The sequence below is a fragment of the Anabrus simplex genome, chromosome 3 (genome assembly GCF_040414725.1).
Source record: "Anabrus simplex isolate iqAnaSimp1 chromosome 3, ASM4041472v1, whole genome shotgun sequence".
Classification (NCBI taxonomy): domain Eukaryota; kingdom Metazoa; phylum Arthropoda; class Insecta; order Orthoptera; family Tettigoniidae; genus Anabrus; species Anabrus simplex.
The window spans coordinates 275056700-275077334 of NC_090267.1; the positions used below are offsets into that span (position 1 = coordinate 275056700).

General features: G+C 36.6%; 1 protein-coding gene across 1 annotated transcript in view; it reads right to left on the reverse strand.

The window, feature by feature from the left end:
- LOC136866773 (apoptotic protease-activating factor 1) overlaps positions 1-20635 on the reverse strand; it is a 279902-nt gene that overhangs the window by 43043 nt on the left and 216224 nt on the right. The window contains exons 17-18 of the mRNA XM_067143881.2: positions 17462-17675; positions 4003-4248 (exon numbers count right to left, since the gene is read on the reverse strand). Of these exons, the coding sequence (XP_066999982.2) occupies positions 4003-4248; positions 17462-17675 (460 nt within the window). The remainder of the gene's footprint in view (positions 1-4002; positions 4249-17461; positions 17676-20635) is intronic.

A 20635-nucleotide genomic window follows, 5' to 3' on the forward strand; every position in this document is an offset into this window, starting at 1 on the left:
CAATGTGCAATCATAACATCACTTTGTGTAAGTAGGACATGTTTTATTATTATTAATACAACTTCCCCCCATGAGGAGGTTGCCACAAGGACAAAGTATATCGACTACACAATATTATGTCTTCCAAGTCATTGGTGAATTTGTTAGTGTGCCAGATAGAAATAACGACAATCACAAGACTCAGGAATAAATCTGGAATGTGGCAGGATGTAGGGTTTGCCAAAGGCTATATAGATGATTATGGAGTATGGTTATTGAACCTTGTATTGCAGCAATAGCCATGCCGTGAAGTCTTGTCCGGTTGAGACCGAGAGAATCCCATAGCTGTACAAGAAATTTAGGGATTGTGCCTTGAGCTACAATCATGAGTCCATGGACGGAGATGTTGCTTTCCTAATAGATACAGTATAATATTATCATTAAACAGTAGAATGAAATATATCATCAATAAAAGGATGTGTGAAATAAGGCACAAGTTAAATACAACAGCTTGTTATATAACAAAATGAAATGATGTGATAGAAACTCAAAGCTGTGTGCCTTATATTATGAAGCCACCATGTTATGATGTCTGCATATCTGATGACTAATAACTGATGTTTGAAAACTGAAAAACTAAAATCTCAAACATTAAAGATGATTTCCAAATAGGTTTTGCTCATCTACCTGTGTTCATCAATCTCGCGAAAGCTTTACGTAATTGGTGTCTGTAACAATGTGTATGCAAGAGAGTGATGTGACTCTAGCAACTCAGAAAGTGTATTTATTGGTACGTGTTAAATCACAAAGATATAACAGAGGTTAAAGGAACTGAATCTGAATAATGGTGACTGGAGAGTTTAGTCAAGAATTCAGCGGAAGACCATAAAATTATTAAAGATTCACACAGGCTAGTTTAAAATCATTGAATAGTTCATGATACTGACTAAATAGCCTTTCTTAGTACAAAAGGCAACCTGATAGGTCTAGATATATTAAGGCTATCTGAAATCTCTATATGTAATGTAACAACAAACATTTCTCAAACATGTTAATAATAATAATACAATGTCATCAAGGAAAGTATTTATGATTAAAACCTGCAATATAATACTGATCGGTGATCACAGTGACAGTATCGTGTTATTATCAACCTATTGAGTTAATTTAAGTCGTCTGTCATGTAAAATATAGCTAATAATGTTCAGCTCTCAAAACTTACCTGGCAGGTTAAAGACTTATTTGAGCCTCGAAGTGATCAATAATTTACCCGTCAGATAACTCAGGTTTACACGGTGGAAGTGCTACCAGGAAGTGGACAGGTGGAAATGCCCTTTTATATGGAGGAGAAGTCACTTGTTACTTTACCAGCAGGTGAAAGAACCAACTTTAAGAATCATTTAATTTCTAGCAGGTTATGTTCAAGCAAAAATAAGCTGATTCATTTGGTATAAGCACACGCGATGGCAGAATATAATATATAGGTTGGTATAAGACAGGAAAGATTTTCTGAATAAAAGCAATTGGATGGTGTTGTGCATCACTTGACCAAGTGCCAAAACTAGATCTCGAGATATTTAAACCAAACACAAAATCCTTTGTATTAATTTATCCTTCCTGAGAAATGTAAAATACTTTATATCAAAATGAAGATAAAAATATTAATTTTCTTATTAATTTATGAAAAAGAGTGATATTTTAAATATGTTGCCATAATCTGAAATAATGGCACTTGGGCATTTGATGCTTTATTGCGGTTCCTTTAGATTTTTTTTTTTGTTTCACTTGACTAACCAAACACTGTCATTTAGTAATTTGATTTTACTTTAAAAACTGCAGTCCAGTGTAGAAAATGGTACATTTTAACATTTTTTGAAATACAATTGGCTTTATGTCACACTGACATAGATAGGTCTTATGGCGACGATGGAATAGGAAAGGGCTAGGAGTGGGAAGTGGCCGTTGCCTTAAGTTACAGCCCCAGCATTTACCTGGTGTGAAAATGGGAAACCATGGAAAACCATCTTCAGGGCTGCTGACAGTGGGGTTCGAACCCACTACCTCCCAAATGCAACCTCACAGCTGTTCACCCCTAACCGCATGGCCAAATCATTCTGTTCATTTAAGTACAGGATTATACTGCAAATACCACATAGTGTGTCATATTGATCATATTCGTCTACAGACCTCTTTTGCAAATGCTTGCAATTTTACAAATAAATAGAAGAGAAACTTTCAAACATTAGAATTACTCCATAAATTGCTCATGTAAAATGTTCCAAAACAATATTCTAGATAATAAAGGCATACAACATGAAATACAATCAGAAATGGCAGTCACTTGATGCAAAAATTAAATCAATGATTAAGGGATTGGTATTTGGTCAAATTTAATTTTGTGTGAAACCATGTTTAGAACAAAAATCTGAACAATAAACTACGTAAAGTTTACACCTTTAGCTACCAGGTGGAGTAATAAGAAAAAAGACCAGGCTGAGTTGCTCAGATGGTTGAGGCGCTGGCCTTCTGACCCCAACTTGGCAGGTTCGATCCTGGCTCTGTCCGGTGGTATTTGAAGGTGCTCAAATACGTCAGCCTTGTTTCGATAGATTTACTGGCACATAAAAGAACTCCTGCAGGAAAAAATTCCGGCACCTCGGCATCTCCAAAAACCGTAAAAGTAGTTAGTTGGACGTAAAACAAATAACATTATTATACATAAAAGTAAGAGAAAAAGAAACTATGGACATAGAAATTTTTAGAAAGAGGGTAGTAAGTATGGAAGGATTCCAAGAAAGATTGAACAAGAAGCCTGGTGCGAAGTGGTCCGAGGACAGAAGGAAACGGCATAGTGAAAGGATGAAAGAATATTGGAAGGAGCAGAAGAGAAAACAACAAAGTATGAAGAACTGAACTGAAATTGGCACGTGGTCCTTAGTAGGCCTCATTGGAAAGAATAATAATAAAAAAGCAAAATAATTCTGGTATTTGATCTAGTGATGCATATCGTCATCCGATTTGCTGCCTTTCTACTGAGGAAATTACTCTGACTACTGAACTACCATGACAAGTTATCCTGCTTTGTTAGCCAAGGTACTTATGAAAAAACAGATGCAGCTATCAAAATAACCATAGAATTGCAACTGGTTGGCTAAAGCTTTCATTCAATGAAATATTACTTTCATGGCCATTGGTTTGATACCAGCTCATCAATGCCATTTTAGCTGTGTATTAAAAATGAATGCAGTATAGTAGGAATTTAATATTCAATGCAGCATCTAACAACTGAAAAACTAATACAAAAACTAGTTTTGTTATCAATTCATATTAGGAGCTTGAGATGTTTGGTCAACAACTGCTTGTACCCATTCATACAGAAACTGACAACCAATGTTAATGAGAGGTTGACGTCAGTGTATATACAAAGGAAATCCATTACATCTAAGAGTGGGATTCTGCCCAAGGACTTAAAATAATGTACTATCACAGCATTTTCCAGGAATGAATGTGGAAAGCTAATTATGAAAGTCCTCCCAGTTCTGAGATTACAGTCTCAAATGTTGTAATTATTACTGTTTTGTATTGGGAACTTGGGGTAATAATTGGTCACTGACCTGATGTTTCAAGGAGAGTGATTCTGTAATTTTTGATCCTATTTCCTCATGACTGATCGTATTGCCTTTGATCATTCACATACTGAACAACTTTTTTCTTGTAAAAATAGATTAGTCCTTTATACAATTAACTGAAGAAGTACAAAAAAAAAAGTTTTGACCTTTGAAAGAGAGGTTATTGTAAAGGATACCCATCATGAGAGGCACACAAATTTAACACTCCCCATGTCTTGCAAACTTCATTATGTTGGGGTTGGAAAACAAGAAAAGCTGATCAAAGCAAAGTGGACAGGAAAGATGTAATAATGAAACCTGGCACAAGAGGAAGCAATAAAACAAATTTTAAAATAAATTGATTATCACTGAAAAATTTGTTATCTTTGTAAGTTTATGATATGAAATATCTCACCTTAAGACTGGCATAATCTCCAGCAGCAATTAGGACCAGGTCTCTATTCTGCAATATTTGTAAATACTCTACAGCTTGGCTCAGTTTCATAATGGTGCTTCGTGATTTCGTCGTTACATTAAACTGTTTAACAGTCCCGTCCTCACAACCATAGACTGCCAGCAACCCTGAAGATGACAGCGAGCACATGGTAATCTTACTGGGTTCTACTGGAGTTTCTGCCACAATTTTGGTGCCTCGTAAAACCTGAAATTAAACAAAAGAAACTCATTTGACCTAATGGTATTAGGGAACTATTTATACAGGTTGTACAATTAAAACATGGACTAGTATCTAGAAACTTACTCTTTATATATTGTATATCCTATTCTTCACCACAACAACAGTACACTGATTACATAGAGCTGATAATCATGTTGTTTTTCCCCTTAAAACAACAATCACCACCATGGTGATGACAATTCAACAATCTTTACATATAATCATCACCACCATCATCTAGCCACCAATCCCACCACTAAACTGTTCCTCCATACCCTCTGCAAACAAAAGGATGCTTGTTGAACCATTCTTCCATGATATCATGAACTACTTGATCAGTGGTAAAACTTTTAGGGCTGATTGCAGAAACGGTATTTAGACGATATCTACGGTTAAACAATGCCTAAGTATGGCTGCCACATTGCAGAGACGTTATTTATCACTTAGACATTGTCTAAAATCGATGTTCAACCGGTCATGTTTAAACACTAGAGTAAATGTATTATTTGGGTCCACCTTTTCAATACAAAATGTAAATAGTTTAAATTACATAAATGATTAGGGACTAGTTTCGACCTAGTAATAGGTCATCGTCAGCCTAAAGCAAAATTAAAACACAAATAACGAAGAAATTAAACAATGTAAAAACACGTACGGTCTCGTAAAAGTACATACCATGTGAGATATTGTGCAGCACTATGTTAAAAATAACTCTCTGAAAGAGATTCATAATAAGTCCAGTGCATATTAAAAAGATGTTATAGATAGGAATCCTTGAGTTGTTAGAATATGCTGGCTCCTTTAAGATGCAGGTATCCAATTGAAGAACCACGGAGCCGAAGTTACGTTGTTTATTTATGAATGAAGTCCAGTGCGCCGTATAGCATTAAAAAGTCCAGTGCGCACTAAAAAGATGTTATAGAAAAGAATTCTTGAGTTGCTGGATAAGGAGATTAGAATATGCTGGCTCCTTTAAGATACTGGTATCCAATTGGAGAACCACTGAGCCAAAGTCACGTCGTTCATTTACAATTAAAGACCAGTGCGCCGTATAGCATTAAAAAGTTGATAGGGATGGAAATGTTTCAGTTGTTGGTCAAGGAATTCAACATATGCTGGCTTCTTAAATTTGCTGCTGTATATTTGTAGAACAACTGAGATGAAGTTACGTCGTTTTTTAAGATATTCATAGACGTAAAAACACATGGATGCTGGAAAGGCTCTTCATTTTTTTGGAACTTGAAGGAAGGTAATTGTTGCGCGTGGAGGCTTAAGAATCCAGAGATGCGCTACATTATGTTAAAAATAGAGATCCATAAAAAGGTCCCGTGCGTCGTATAAAAGTAACAAGTTGTAAAAGTAATACTTAAGTTGTTGGTCATGGAAATCGAAAAAGGTTGGTGTTCAAGCGATGCTGCTGTTCATTCAGAGATCAGTTGAAATTAAAGTACCGTAACATTGTCTTCTCAAGATGTTTATAAACTTGAAATAAATGTCGATGCGAAGTAAGATGCTAGAAGAAAGCTCTTCTGTTTTTAGAATCTTGAAGGACGATGGATGTTACGCGAGGAGGATTAACATATATGGAGTTAAATAAAGGTGGATAGAAATTCACAGTTCAATGCGGACCATACATTTGACTCTGAATAAATGACAGCAAGGAAGAAAGGAAAGAAAGAAAGAAAGAAAATTGGATAGGTGGAAGAAAATATTCAATATGTCATAAGGGAATTTACGCTTGTAATAAGCTGAAGAGAGAAATGGGGGTAGGTGAGGTTCAAAGGAAATCTTGAGGTGAAGGGAGAAAAAGAACGGAAGGAGAAGAAAACGGGGAGGGGGAGAGGATATTACAGTGGGGCTGAGGGATGTGGGAATATGGAAGATTGTTTAAGAAAAGTACTATAAATAGAATGAAAAATCGGACCTTTAAAATTAGATTTTGATTGTCTGAATGTCCATTAACAGACCATTTATATTGCTATTATAAATTTACTCATTCGGGACAAATGTTTCAGATTCCCTATGGGAATCAACATGTATATCAAATACAATAGACGCGTTATAACTCTGCCACTGAGTAGCCATGGCTTTCTAAGAATTCGAAGGGTCACGTGTTTTGATGCCATTCTGCAGATTTGAGAAACACACAGGCACTGTACAACCGGTTGACGCAGCTAGCGATGTGTAGTAACAAGTACAGTAGAGACAATACGCGACACTCACTGTGCATATACATTTTCATTTGTTTCCAGTATTGCGCTTTTTACTATATTTTTTTCTCTTCACAATTTTTTTCTCACGTCAACTGTTCTAAGTATTCTATAGGAGCACAATTACTTATCCAATTATATTGAATTGTATTCTATTTATCTATATACTTAGCCCGCTGTCACACAGGGCATCGAACGATCAAGAGCGACCAACTGGCATCGAGTACTAACGACTAAATTCATTTACCTTGTCACACTGCTCATCGATCGAGAGGGATCGACTGCGCGGAAACAGCTGATACACCCGCCCAGTACCGTACAGGCTACAGACGTATTCATATTCACGAGAGAAAAGGAATGAGTTGTGAAAGCGATAATTCGAGTGGAAATATGATTCTAACCTATGAATATATTAGGAGAAAGGAAAGAACCAGACGATCGCAGTGGAGAATTCCACCAAAGTGTGCCTTCGTTGTGGAATGACGAAGAAAAATTCAGGAACTAGTTCCGAATGCCCATCAATAATTACGGTATAAGGAATTAGAGGAAGAAATGAAGTCACTAATAAACATCAGGCAAACAAATTACAGGAAAAGTGTAAGTTCTGAGGAAAGGCTGATACTATAGTTAAATTCAATATTCACAGCGATTTTTTTAGGTTTAAAGTCAGAAGTGATGTTCACCTCCGAAACAGCTACTGTATGTCCGTGGCAAAATATATCAAATAAAAGATTAGTGGCAGGTACATTTCTTTGCATTCTACAGGATTCTAATAAAGTATTGATAAAAAGGACTGAAAACTGTTATGTACATCAATTTGAATTCATAATTTGAAGGTGCTACAATCAACAGTGGAAATATATTTATTTAGGCCTACAGGTTTCTGGACATTGGTGACTCATACAGATTTAGGATTGCTTACAATACATCAGTGTATTTCTTCCTATTATATGTGATGCCATTCATAGATCACTACAGCCAGAATTCTTGACAGGGTGAAAATTCCAACAAAAGCCTCACAACAGTGGCTCATTGTACTTCAAATATAAGACTAATACCATTTATGCTTATTTGTTTTAATGATGCTGGATCTTGGGTCATAATTACTGTCTTTTAAAATGATATTTTGAGGTGTTTGTTAGATGGAGGTTAACAGCTCTTTTTTTTTTTTAAATACCTCTTGGTGAGATCCCACCTACCAAAATAATAGATATATCAAGAAATGCTTCCAGTCAAAATTTACATTACCTAATGTAGAAATAGTGTGTCAAGTTTCATTACAATCCTGTAAATAATTTTAAAAGAAAGAAAAATGCACATATGTTCTGAATATTGTGAAAATGATAAAAAGCAATGGAGTTCCTTACGGTACACTGTTTCTCTCCCTCATGATCTTCTGCAAATCTCTTGTTGCCTCTCCTCTTCTTTGTTATTGTGCCATGTTCAAAATAGTATCATATTGCTTTCATGACAAGCGTGTTGCTGAATTTCTGTAAGCCTACTGTGTTTTGTGCAAAGAATCCAGGTCCATATCCAAACTTTGAAAGAATGACAATCCTGTCTTAATTTATATCATTGAAGACTACAGCAGCTTCAAAAGCAGCTAATTTTACCAAATGGCTCTGAAGAAAGTTTGTCTATGGACATCTCTTCCAAAGTAAATTCTCTTTAGGGTTCTGTGTATTTACATATGTGTACATTTCTTGAGGAGTTCAGGTGAGGCTAGTGCTCTGTACACTAGCTTAATAACTATAGGAAAAGCTTCTGGAATATTGTTCTAATAAGTAAGTTGGCAGTGTAATAGACTGATACTTGTCACAACTACATGTATAGTAAATTACGCACAAGATCTTGTTTATTACCCTCATCACTAAGCATAAAGTACTGTCTCCCCAAACTTTGCACTGGCAAGCTGATCTAATTGCTCACTTGGCAATAATAAACCAATTAATATAAATCCTGCACTTCCATCCAAGTTACTGGTAAAGTCCTTGGTACAGAGTAACAACTTTTTCTGCAAAGGTCTGGTAGGACTCTCTTTCTTACCTCAATGTTGATTTTGCCTTTCTGTGTATTGTTCATATGTAACTTCTTTACTGATATGAACACTACCAAGCCTCTCTATCCATCCTGAAATACTTTCCTTATGAATCAGTTCAAGGAAAATGAAAACTTTGCCTTCAATTTCACCAAAAATGAGAACCAAACACTGCAAAAAATAATGGGTGCTAATAACAAGCACCTTGCCTTCTATTTTTAGAAGTGAAGAGTATGCCTTTCTAACAACTAAATACTATTGCCGTCTGCAGTAAAATGTTATTTAGGCCTATTGCTCAGGTGGTAAATGATTTAATTTTGCTATATCTTACATTGCCTGTCAAAACTGTTTGTAAATACCGATTATATAAATTAATGTTTGACAGAGTAGGGTGTATGGGTCTTGTAAGAGCTTGGATTGACTTACAGGGTAATTAATCTACTCAACCTTTTATTACAAGCATGTAACTGTCATATGAATATATTTTTTATAAATATGTACATGTTCTGCCATCATATCCCCTTAATATCACATCACACAAAATACAGTTTTTTATGTTGCAGATTAAAATCTACAAAACTTTGGTAGAAACACCTGTCAAAGTAGTTACAAATGAATTTTTCATCTTTGTCTTTCATTGTTTATATGGATCTACAGCACAAAAAAATAAAATAATCGGTCTACCTTGATGCCCTCTGTAGGCCTATATGTTATTAATAAATTGTAAGTACGGTAACAGACATGAAAGTAGTGATTGCTGGTGCAGACAGGTACCAATGGCAGGAGAGTACTTGGAATGAGGAGATAAAGGCTACCTAAGTTACAAAGGTATAAGGTGGCAGGGAGGGATTCTGTCAAGTATAACTGTAGTAAGAATTTTGTCCTATACGAATGACTTGGTCTATTGAAACTGTACAATCTAATATCTTGCAACTTCAAAAAGGATGCAATGAATATGACATGAAAATTAGTTGTTTCAAGACTAAAGTGATGGCAGTAGGGAAGACACCTAAAATAGAACTGAATGTCAGGTTGAGAATACAAAACTGGAACAGGTAGATAATTTCAAATAGATATTTAGGATGTGTATTCTCCCAGGATGGCAGTATAGTAAGCAACATTGAATACAGACGCAGTAAACCCAACGCAATGAGCTTGCAGGTATGATCAACAGTATTCTGTAAGAAGGCAGTCAGCTCCTGGACAAAACTACTCATGTCTTTACACTGGTCTGGTTTCAGACCACCTGTGCTGTACAAACCTAGTGCAATGAGTTTGCAGTTGCGATCAACAGTATACCGTAAGAAGGAAGTCAGCTCTTGGACAGAACTATCAATATGCCAGTCTGGTTTCAGACCACCTGTGCTGTACAACTGCTTACTACATACACACAGAAAGGACCTACTACATGTATTTCAAAATACTCCTTTCCTTGTAAACCATACATGTTCTACCACATAAAATATACAAATTAAGATGTTGTAATAACGCTAATAAGTAATAAAAATTGGAGTTAAGGTTCTTTCCCATCAGGTGTTAATACACATAACTCACTGAGGATTCCAATAAATATTGATAGATAAGTATAACAAAAACTGATTCAATTTAAAAAGTAGAACATTTCTCAAGAACATAAATTTTATTAGATTCTTTCTTGGTCTAACAGTGTATACAACAGTTCCTGAATTTTAACTTTGAAAACCCTTCGACCTAGTACACTCATTCTTTCCATGTCATCATGAAGACACTAAAAATAACATTGATTATGATTACCTACATTCTCTTTTCAATTTTCAGTATCCTTTCTAAATATTCACTTAACACATCACTGTCACATTTCTGTTTCTTTTATTTTTAACTGCTAGCAGAGCTGTTTGTAGAAGCAGAAGCCACTGGACTGGAAGTTGAAGTCCCTTCAGTAATTTCTGAACTGTAGGAGTTAAACCCCTCCAACACAAATTATTTCTGCTTCCTCCTCCTCTATTTCAGCTTGGTGAAAAGGCTCTCATACATCAGGTGCCACTTCCATAGATGTGTTTGTTATAGAACTGAAAAAAATGAACAACATATTAATGCAATTCTTCTAAATTGGAGCTACATTTTAGTCTGGACACAAGACTTCTGTTTAAGAAATTGTTACTTTCAATAATTATTTTAGTAAGATGATTGTTAGGTTAGATTATATTATATTACTTTCAGTTATATCTGATAAATTGATGAACAGATGGGTGGAACTTATGGCCTACAGACTGAATCTTCCCCTCACTCTTTCACAACTAGAACACTGGTCTGTGTAGGCCTACTTTTAAAAATAAATATTACTGAATTGTACCTTCTTCCAGCAATGAAGAGTTCCAGAAAGTTGAGGGCATTGAAGTAGACCCATTTTATGTTTTCTGTACAGCAGAACCTGGGAGGAGAGGATGTTATCTATCCAAGTTCGATATCCTGCCCTCAGAATTTGCCATGTTTTGGTACAACTTTTTCCTGAAACAATGAATCAGAACATTGTGACAAAGAAAATATACATGCAGTAGTAGGCCTACTTATGGCATAGGCCTACACTTATTTGTCATTAAAGCGAACAGTGGTATTCATTTCATTAGGTACGAGATTGAGGTTAGGAAAGCACTGCTTATGTTTTCCAAACATTTCTTCAATTAAGTTACAAGAATGATAATTACTACTTCTCCTAGTGTAACTTTTTTTACCAATCTATTCCGTATAATATATTTTATCAATAAATAACCTAAGATAACACTTCATAAGATAATCTTAATCAATCTAATAATTACTTACCAGTTTTTGTCCCAATTCTCGACGCTCTAGAATGCCATACAAAATTCACGGTCTCCCTATTACTATATCCAGGGAGTCTAGGATTACACACCACTTTGTTTTCATACACTAAGCAAATTAATGTTTCGATTTCATCAAGAGATGACTATGTTGCGTCCGCCATCATCGAACGACTGCGACTGAAAAACGGACACGTTTGTTTTCACAAACCAGTCGATCTTCATCGCTCGTAGTTGATCGCTGACGATCGATGCTGTGTGACTGGTGCCACTGCCCTCTGTAGGTTTGTTTTCTTAGTCGGTTGATCGCAGTCGTTCGATCGAGCCTGTGTAACAGCCCCCTTACTTTCCCACGACCAAAGTAAATTACTGGATCTTCAAGCTATTCTCCATTTTACTTTGGCGTTTGAAACCACAGTGCCTGATATTGAATGTGTCGCGCTGATCACCGGGAGCTGGCAAGTTGCTTCAATGGACCTACTCGTCTTCAACTCCTGCACGATCATGGATCTTCGTATGTGTTCGATTGTGATGTGTCTTTGTGCCTGGCAGTGTTTAAAAACTTACTCATTTAACCGTTCTCCGCTATTCGTAAACATTGTGGGACTTTGCCTAGCGCTGCGTGTGCCATGCTGCCGCTCAGAGAATTGTGCACTTTTTCTTTTGACTGACTTTCATTTTATTTCTTCTGAGTCTAATGGAGTCTAAATTGTCTACCCCCGTTCATTTATATCGCCTCTTCTACTGATCCGGAGTATACTTAATCTTTTCCTTTTCCTATGCATTGTTTTTCATGTTTTAATCAGCTGACGATGACCTGGACTAGGGTCAAAACCGGTACCATTTCTACTTATTATTAAATGAGAATGTAATTTACTACATTTCTTATTTTTTTGTATTAAATAGGTTGAATCTATTTTTCAATTATTTCAATTTTAACTCAATGAGATATCGAGGGACAGCTATTAGAGCTCTCTCTAGCGGGTAGACCTGAGAACTACTGGTTCTGTCATAAGAGCACGTGTATTTGTGTGTGAAGTTTTTGGTGTTATTTATCGTTTTCAGTGAGTTTACATAATTAAATAGTAGCGTGTGTCATTCCTTGATATCTCCTCTCAACACGAGGGGAAAGGTATGTGCTGTGTTTGGCTGCAGTAATTATGAAGTAGAGAAGAATGCGCGGTCTTTCTTTTGCTTCCATCATGACAAGAAAATGTAATATTGTGTTTGTATATATATATCTTCTTCCAATGACAAAGAGACTTTTATAGGAGGTACTTCATAATTTTCTGACCTGCTCGACCCATATTTTAACTGGCTTAAAATATAATACGCGAATTTTATTATATAGTGCAGCAGTTAACCTTCAATACCGATGTGTTGTTGTAGGTGTGATCTGTGGGTTTTGAAATGTCACAGAAGCGATTTGGATAAGGTGTACAAGAAAGAAGGGACGTTACGCTTATATAAGAATTATAAGATCTGTTCAGATCATTTCCAGGCCAGCGACTTTAGAAATCCTCGACTATACAGCCAAGGGTATGTTACATTTTTACTCAAATTGTATGTAAATATTCCTCAAAGCATCACTATGGACAATATTTTCATACTTTTCTTTCTTTTATCCCTCCTCACAGATTAAAGCCGGGATTTTATAGATTTTCTTTCTGTTAGTAGGCTTCATGTTAAGAGGAAAATTGTTCAGCTTTTAAATGTTAATTCATTGCATCATGTGTGTAAGGAATGTGCCGAAATTTTTATTGACAAGTGTCTTAATGTGATGATACAATGTTTTTTTAAATGAGAAAAAAGACAAATCTAATCGTAAAAGTTCAGGCAGGAATGCTAAAGCAAAAAAAAGTAATGCTTAAATGAAAGATCAAGCCATTTCACAGCAGTTCATTTCACATCTTGTTTATATGTCTAATTTCAGTCTTTAAATAATAACCTTTTAAATAATTCTTCATTCATTTATCCAGAATTGCTTTAGCAACTTCGAAGTTAATATCTCAATAATACTTTCTTTCTAGACGTAATTTATTTATCCGTTTTCGTATATGCAAATCCATTGATATTTGAATTTAGCGCGACTTTTCAGGTCAAGTCACTAGGAGCGCCACCTTCGTATTGTCTCCCATTTTAACAAGGCTAAATCCGTAAATGTCGCGTATTGTCTCTACTGTATTTGGTAGTAAAGAGGCGGTCGTTTATTGTCAACGAGTTCTGTGTGCGTGTGAAAAGAAGCACCGTGGTTACCGCGGTAGTTACCAGTGGTATCCATTAACTTACTGTTAGGCCGTGAATGCAACAACTCTTGAGTTTTCGCAGAAGATTCTGAGGGAAAAAAATTATCTTGGATTCAGAGAAATACAGTATCAATCCAGAGATTTCTGTGGCAAACACCTTAGCTTTCTTATTCAAACAGCGTCATGTATCCTAACTTAACCGTACTATACGTATGATGAAAGCACACTTCAAGCGCCAGTAGAGAAGTGATAACCTTCTTGCTATAAATTTTCATAACAGCCTTTCCGTAATTTAACCAGACGCGACAAAATATAAACTAACCTCTGAAATCAATTAAGCACTCTACCATATCTCGACGTGTATCCCATTTTTACTTATATTGCAGTACTTAGCCTCAAAATTAAGCGGTCGTTTAGTGAGCCTTAATTTTTAACGAGTTAACAACTGTTATCGGACACGCTATTTACGCATTTATTACGAAAATATGTTCCCTTTCATTTCGAATTTTCTTTACGTAACAACTGTAGACGGGTATTACTAATCAACTCCGACATCGCCTTTGAATGTCGACGAGAGAAATCTCTAGTGCATATAGTGAGGAAATGATGTCGAGGGTAATCGATCGCATGCAATATCATCGCTGGGGTGCATAAATATCTTTAACGGAAAAAATCGCGCGCGCTTAATCGCTCGTAATAACGGATGCGTCAGTGATAGGGTTCTCGCTGTAACCGAAGGACGGTACACAGTTTAATATAGGAATTTTGAAGGGACAGAAAAAAGTCGTCGCTATAACGGAGTTCTCGTTATATGCCGTATTCGCTATAGCGGACTTCTACTCTATATAGATAAAAATGTAATTTCATTAACATTTTCAGAACACAATAATGAAATGCTTTATATCATATTATATAGATCAAAATACAGTTCCTTATAATAAAAGTTTTGTCCTTGGAGTTGAAAATGTCCAACAGAATAACCAATTTTTTGAGAAGTTAAAATGTGTGCTGGCACATTCAAACAGCGGACAGCATATATATGGAGCAAGCACTACAGGACCTACAGGGAAACTCCCAGCCAATTTACCATCTTAGATAAAACTACAACCAAAGTGTAACTTCAACTAAGATTTCAAGGAGTTCTCCTGGTCCACATAGGAAATCCTATCAGTACTTAAGTCAACAGTGCAATTTTTCTTTTCAAAAAATTTTTGTATTCGACATTAAGTATTACTAATCTACATGACAGTGTTAGAAAGATTTGTTTCCTCAAAGCAAATAAAACAACACACAGTAAACATGCCTCCCTTGTAGATTTAATTCATTATGGACCTAACATTACTATAGCCCTTTTTCAAACGTTTCTCATCCAATGTTATCAGTGTTGAACTTAAATATATTTTTAAGCTACGTAATTCTAATGTTTTATCTGTTTGTGTCAATTTTCGTAATGGACAATTTTTGTCTTAACTGAAGATGTTCCGAAAAAGGACATGTACTAATATAGACAACAAGATATTTAAGCTAAACATATGTATTAACTTGCATAGGTTAGCCAATAAATTTAAATACAGCAAGGTGGAACCTTCTTTTCAAATGTACAAGGCGTGTTTTTTAAGTAAGATCCGTTTCAAAATAAGTACACAACGAAAGGTTATTTAAAAAAAGTAAAGTTATTTTCAGAAAGTACATGCTTCACTCTAATTTTTGAAATAGTTGCCAAGTTTGTTCAAACACTTATCATACCTCATAACCAACTTTAAGATATCCTCTTCGTAGAAACTTGCTGCCTGCTTCAATAACCAAGAGTTCACTGCCATTTTCACGTCGTCATCATCATTGAAATGGTTGCCATTGAGGTGATGTTTGAGGTGGAGGAACAGATGGTAATCGCTCGGCGCAAGATCAGGACTGTAGGGTGGGTGGTGTAAAACTTCCCAGCCAAAACTGTCCAATAAATCGCAGGTCTGACCTGCATTGCATTGCATTGCATTGCATTGCATTGCATTGTCATGGGAGAAGGACAATTCCCTTTGTCAGCATGCCGTGTCTTTTGTTTTGAATCGCTCTGCGTAGCTTTCTCAGGGTTTAGCAGTATGCTTCTGCATTGATAGTGGTTCCTCATTGCATGAAGTCGAACAACAAAACACCATGCCTATCCCAAAACACCGACGCCACGATTTTGTGCTGGGACAGAGTCTGTGTGGCCTTCACCTTTACAGGCGAGTGTGTGTCTCCATTCCATGCTCTGTTGCTTCGATTCGGGCGTGATATGCGAAACCCATGTTTCGTCTCCAGTTACGATCTGACTCAAGAAGCCGTCACCTTCTTCGCCATAACGACTCAAGAACTTCATCGCACACTCAAATCTTTGGTTTTTGTGGTCCTCTGTTAGGAGTTTTGGGACCCAACGGGAGCACAGTTTCCTAAACTTCAGGTGTTCAGAAACAATGTTGTAAAGCACTGATCTCGACACATCAGGAAATTCGTTTGAGAGACCTGTTATTGTGAAGCGCCTGTTCTCACGAATCTTTGCTTCAACTGAAGCCACCAAATCGTCTGTAATCAAAGAAGGGCGACCGGAGCGGTCCTCATCATAGATGTTGTCACGGCCATCTTTGAATTGTCGTACCCACTTACGCACTTTGCTTTCACTCACAACAGTATCACCATACACTTCGCAAATCTGTCGATGAATTTCTGCAGCAGACAGGTTCCTTGCTGACAAAAACTATATCACTGACCGAATTTCACATGCGGCAGGCAAGTTGATAGTCAAACATTTTGAAAGCACAGAACAGAACCGTACAGGTTAGCTACAGAGCTGAAACTGAGCACAGTTGTTCCCGAGGCATGCCAGTACATGACACATGCGCTCGTTGCGATATGCACGCGAACTACTAGTGTCTACAACAAAACAGACCTTACTTAAAAATCACGCTTCGTAAGTTGTGTTCTACTGGCATTCTCTGCCACCTGATGGATTATTTAAGTTGGTTGGATGCTTGCTACATTATTCTCCTTGCATAGCAATGGCCTGCTTTCCTTTTAAAACTTTTTTTTACTCCCAATCACACTGTTTCTTTCGTCAATGGAACTTGCAATTCATGCTGACAGTCATGTTATTTTCTAGAGTGCGTTACTGAAGTGCAGTGTGTATTTTACAGTATAAATTCTTATAGTTATATTTTAACCTCCATAAGTATTGATACTGAAATAACCAAGTTCCTCGATGAACGGAATTCACCTGGTGACTATCCAGTGCTCTCGAAGATTAATTGCGCCAATCATGTAGAGACACAGATGAAATGTGGGAGGACAAGCAACAATTTATATGTGATCCCAAAAAGGAGGAAAAGACATTGCATAACAGGTCAATTTCCATTACATCACAATAATTCAGACAGTGGCAGTCATGTTGCGCGTCCTTATAAATGTACCATGAACAGAATTTCGGTGCTCACTGACAACTCTATTTATACTATGAATTACAATTTACTTTAAAAATAAGAGAGAAAGTTTACACTTAAATTATATGATAAGATTTTTCTGATGAAAGTGCAGAAATAAATCAGAGTGGACTATTAGCAATAGTGAAAAGTAAATGGAGTGCAAAGGCTTTAAGTCCAATATATTTCTTAGTTTGAGTAATATGCAAATTATTAGACAGAAAGTGGAGCTATCTTATATTTGCCTTCCTAATGACCTACTCTGGTCACAGTTCAGGGGACACCAATCAGTTAGAGATGCCTGAAATGAAGGGTATTATTTAACAGGTGTAGACATGTTTTCAGAAACATTACCCCACACAATAGTTTGAAATGAATGGTACTTGAGAACTGAGGACAAAAAGGAAAATTAATAATTTACTGTTAGAACTGAATGTTCTATTTAAATAATACACACCTTTAATTTATTACTGGAATCTGGAGCAGCAAGAAGGGGTAACATTGTTTCCAAACTTTTTGAATCCCAAGTGGTATCAAAACTAGCCAGGAGGTTTATCTGCTGCTCAGCCTCAGATTGATCAAGTCGCCAGATCTTCAAGGTTCTGTCATCAGACCCCGAGAGTAATAACTGATATTCTTCAGTCCAAAATGTATCCAAACAGCGAACCAATCTGTGCATTACAAACCACCATTAAGATATTTAATAAATTATAGGAAGTCCATTTTAGATATAAAGGTAAACAAAATTGAAATCTTGAAAGATTTCTGCACCAAAAGGATATATTTTTAAAAGCTGAGATTGACTGATACACAGTAAAATACTAAAAAAACCAATTGGTGGTAAATAAAGGATGGAATTACAGAGGTGGCCAAATTATTAGACTAAACACAAATTAAGTAATTAATACAACTCTCTTGGAACATTTTTAGGAATGTGTGGAATGTATCTGTGGACATCTTGGAACATGACATCATGACCCGACGATAGAGCGTGCTCAGCTATTGCTGATTTGTCTGGCTGATTGAGACGAATATTACGTTCGTGTACCGTGATATGGGTACCTATGGACTGGCATGTTTGGCCGATGCATACCTTACTGCAAGCACAGGGAATTTCATATACCTCAGGATATAAAAGTGGGGACAATTTGTCCTTGGTTTTACCCAGACTGTGTTTGTGTTTGCGGAGGACCTTGGCAATTCGATCTATTGTGTTGTGAATGTAAGGCAAGTAGGCAGTTTCCTTTACTTCGTCCTTCAGTGAGCTTTGCTTGGTCGTTTCTCTGGGATGCAGGGCTTTATGAATCTGCAAATCACTGTAATCATTACCCTTGAACGTGACTGAGCATGTCCATCTCCACCTGGATATTTGATGGCTCACAAATATGTCTCGCCCTCTTGGCAAGTAGCGTGAGAATGCCTTGTTTTTGTGCTGGATTGTGGTGAGAATCTGCATGAAGATAGTGATTTGTGTGGGTAGGCTTATGATAGACGGTATGTCCTAAGGAGCCGTCCAGTTTCTTTCTTAATATTCAAAAAAGGAAGGCATCCGTCTGACTCCATCCCCATAGTGAAATTAATTGAAGGATGTTGGTGATTTAGGTGGTTTAGAAATAGATGAAGTTTCTCAGGACCTTCTGCCCAGACCACAAATGCATCAACATACCTCCACCATATCATAGGTTTTTTACGGGCACCGAAGCAATAGCCTCCTCCTCAAAATGCTTCATAAGGAAATTAGCCACTACGGGCTAAAGTGGACTACCCATAGCCACTCCGTCCACCTGTTCGTAAAAATTCCCACCCCATAAGAAATAGCTGGAAGTCATGCAGTGGTAAAAAAGCTTAATAAACAGGTGTTCAATGAGAGACATGACTGAGTCAATCGGCACTTTAGTGAACAAGGACTCCACATCGAAACTCACCAAAAGTGCATTAGGTTGAAGGGTTATGGTTGACAGCTTGTTGACGAAATACCGAGAGTCCCTGACGTATGATTCAGTACTTCCTGTGTGTAGCTGAAGCAATTTGCTTAGGTATTTAGCCAGAGCATATGTAGGAGAACCTATCGCACTAACAATAGGTCTGAGGAGTACATCATCTTTATGGAGCTTAGGCAGTCCATATAATCTCCTGGCCTTCAGAGTATTTAACGTATGCTTCAGCTTCACACAGTTGGGAATGATGTTATGGTCACTGTATCTCAGCAGAAAGCATAAAGAAAGAAGAATAGACTTCTTTCTTAATTTGCTGAATTTTGAAGCCTTCTTAAAAGTATCCTCCCCATAGAGGTTTTTAATGTAATGTAATGTAATGTAATGTAAGAATTATAGACTTGTTCATTGCACCATTTTTGGCTCTGGCAAGATACTGCCCATGACCCATCATTTCTGATCATATGAAAATGGCTATTAAAGAAAATGGTACAAATCTCGTACACAGGAAATAATTCTTCCTCTTAAAGCATTTCTCTCTTAGTGCATTTCTGCAGGTTCTATACAGAGCAGTACTAGAGTTCATCAACCCTTTGCGCTAGTACGTTGGATATGTTCTAACATGAATCTATTCCTAATAAGAATGTGCATTAACAGTAGCATTTTAAGTCTTTTTTTTTTTTTTTTTTTTTTTTTTTTTCAGCAACTCTTCAATGTCATGCCTGCAAATTAGGAGTTCATGGACTTTTGGAATACCCCCCCAAGAAGAGGAGGAGTCGCTGAATAATAATAATAATAATAATAATAATAATAATAATAATAATAATAATAATAATAATAATAATAATAATAATAATAATAACACCTGTGACAAGGCCATAGAAGTCAGAATTAGGTCCTGGCTAAACTGGAGTTCCCATACAACTGATCAAAATCGTGATGAATTCTTCAAAACACAGAAACAAACCTCAAAAATCATCAGATATGAAAAACGAAAATATGATCAAAACAGACTGGCAGAAATCGAAGAAGATTTCAAGAAAAACAATACACGAAACTTCTACAGAACATTCAGAGAAGAATTATCCAATTACCAGGCACCTAGTCTCTGTTTCAAACGTACAGATGGGACTTTGGAAACAACTAATAACGGAAATTGTGAACTCCTAGCAAACCATTTCATGGACCTTTTAAACTGTGAATCTCCGAAAGAACAATTCACCTACGAAAAACCAACACCTAATCCAGATTCAGAACCCCCCCCCTCCCACCACATTACAAGAAGTCAAACAAATAATCAGAGATTTAAAAGACAACAAAGCACCAGGAGAAGATGGAATAATCGCTGAAATGTTGAAAATTGGTGGTGACAAACTGGCCCAGAGTATTCAAAAAATCTTACAGGACATCTGGTTTTCTGAAGAAATTCCGGAGGATTGGAAATGTGCATTGATTCACCCACTTCACAAGAAAGGAGACAAATCAGATATTAATAACTACAGAGGAATTTCTCTCCTCTCACTCGTATATAAAATCTTCTCTAAAGCTCTACTTAATAGATTAGAGAAACAAACAGACCACCTGATTGGAGATTATCAGGCTGGATTCCGAAAAGGGAGATCCTGCGCAGAACAAATCCTAAACCTAAAAACCATACTACAGATTCGCAAAACCAAACAAACAGTAATCACCTTTGT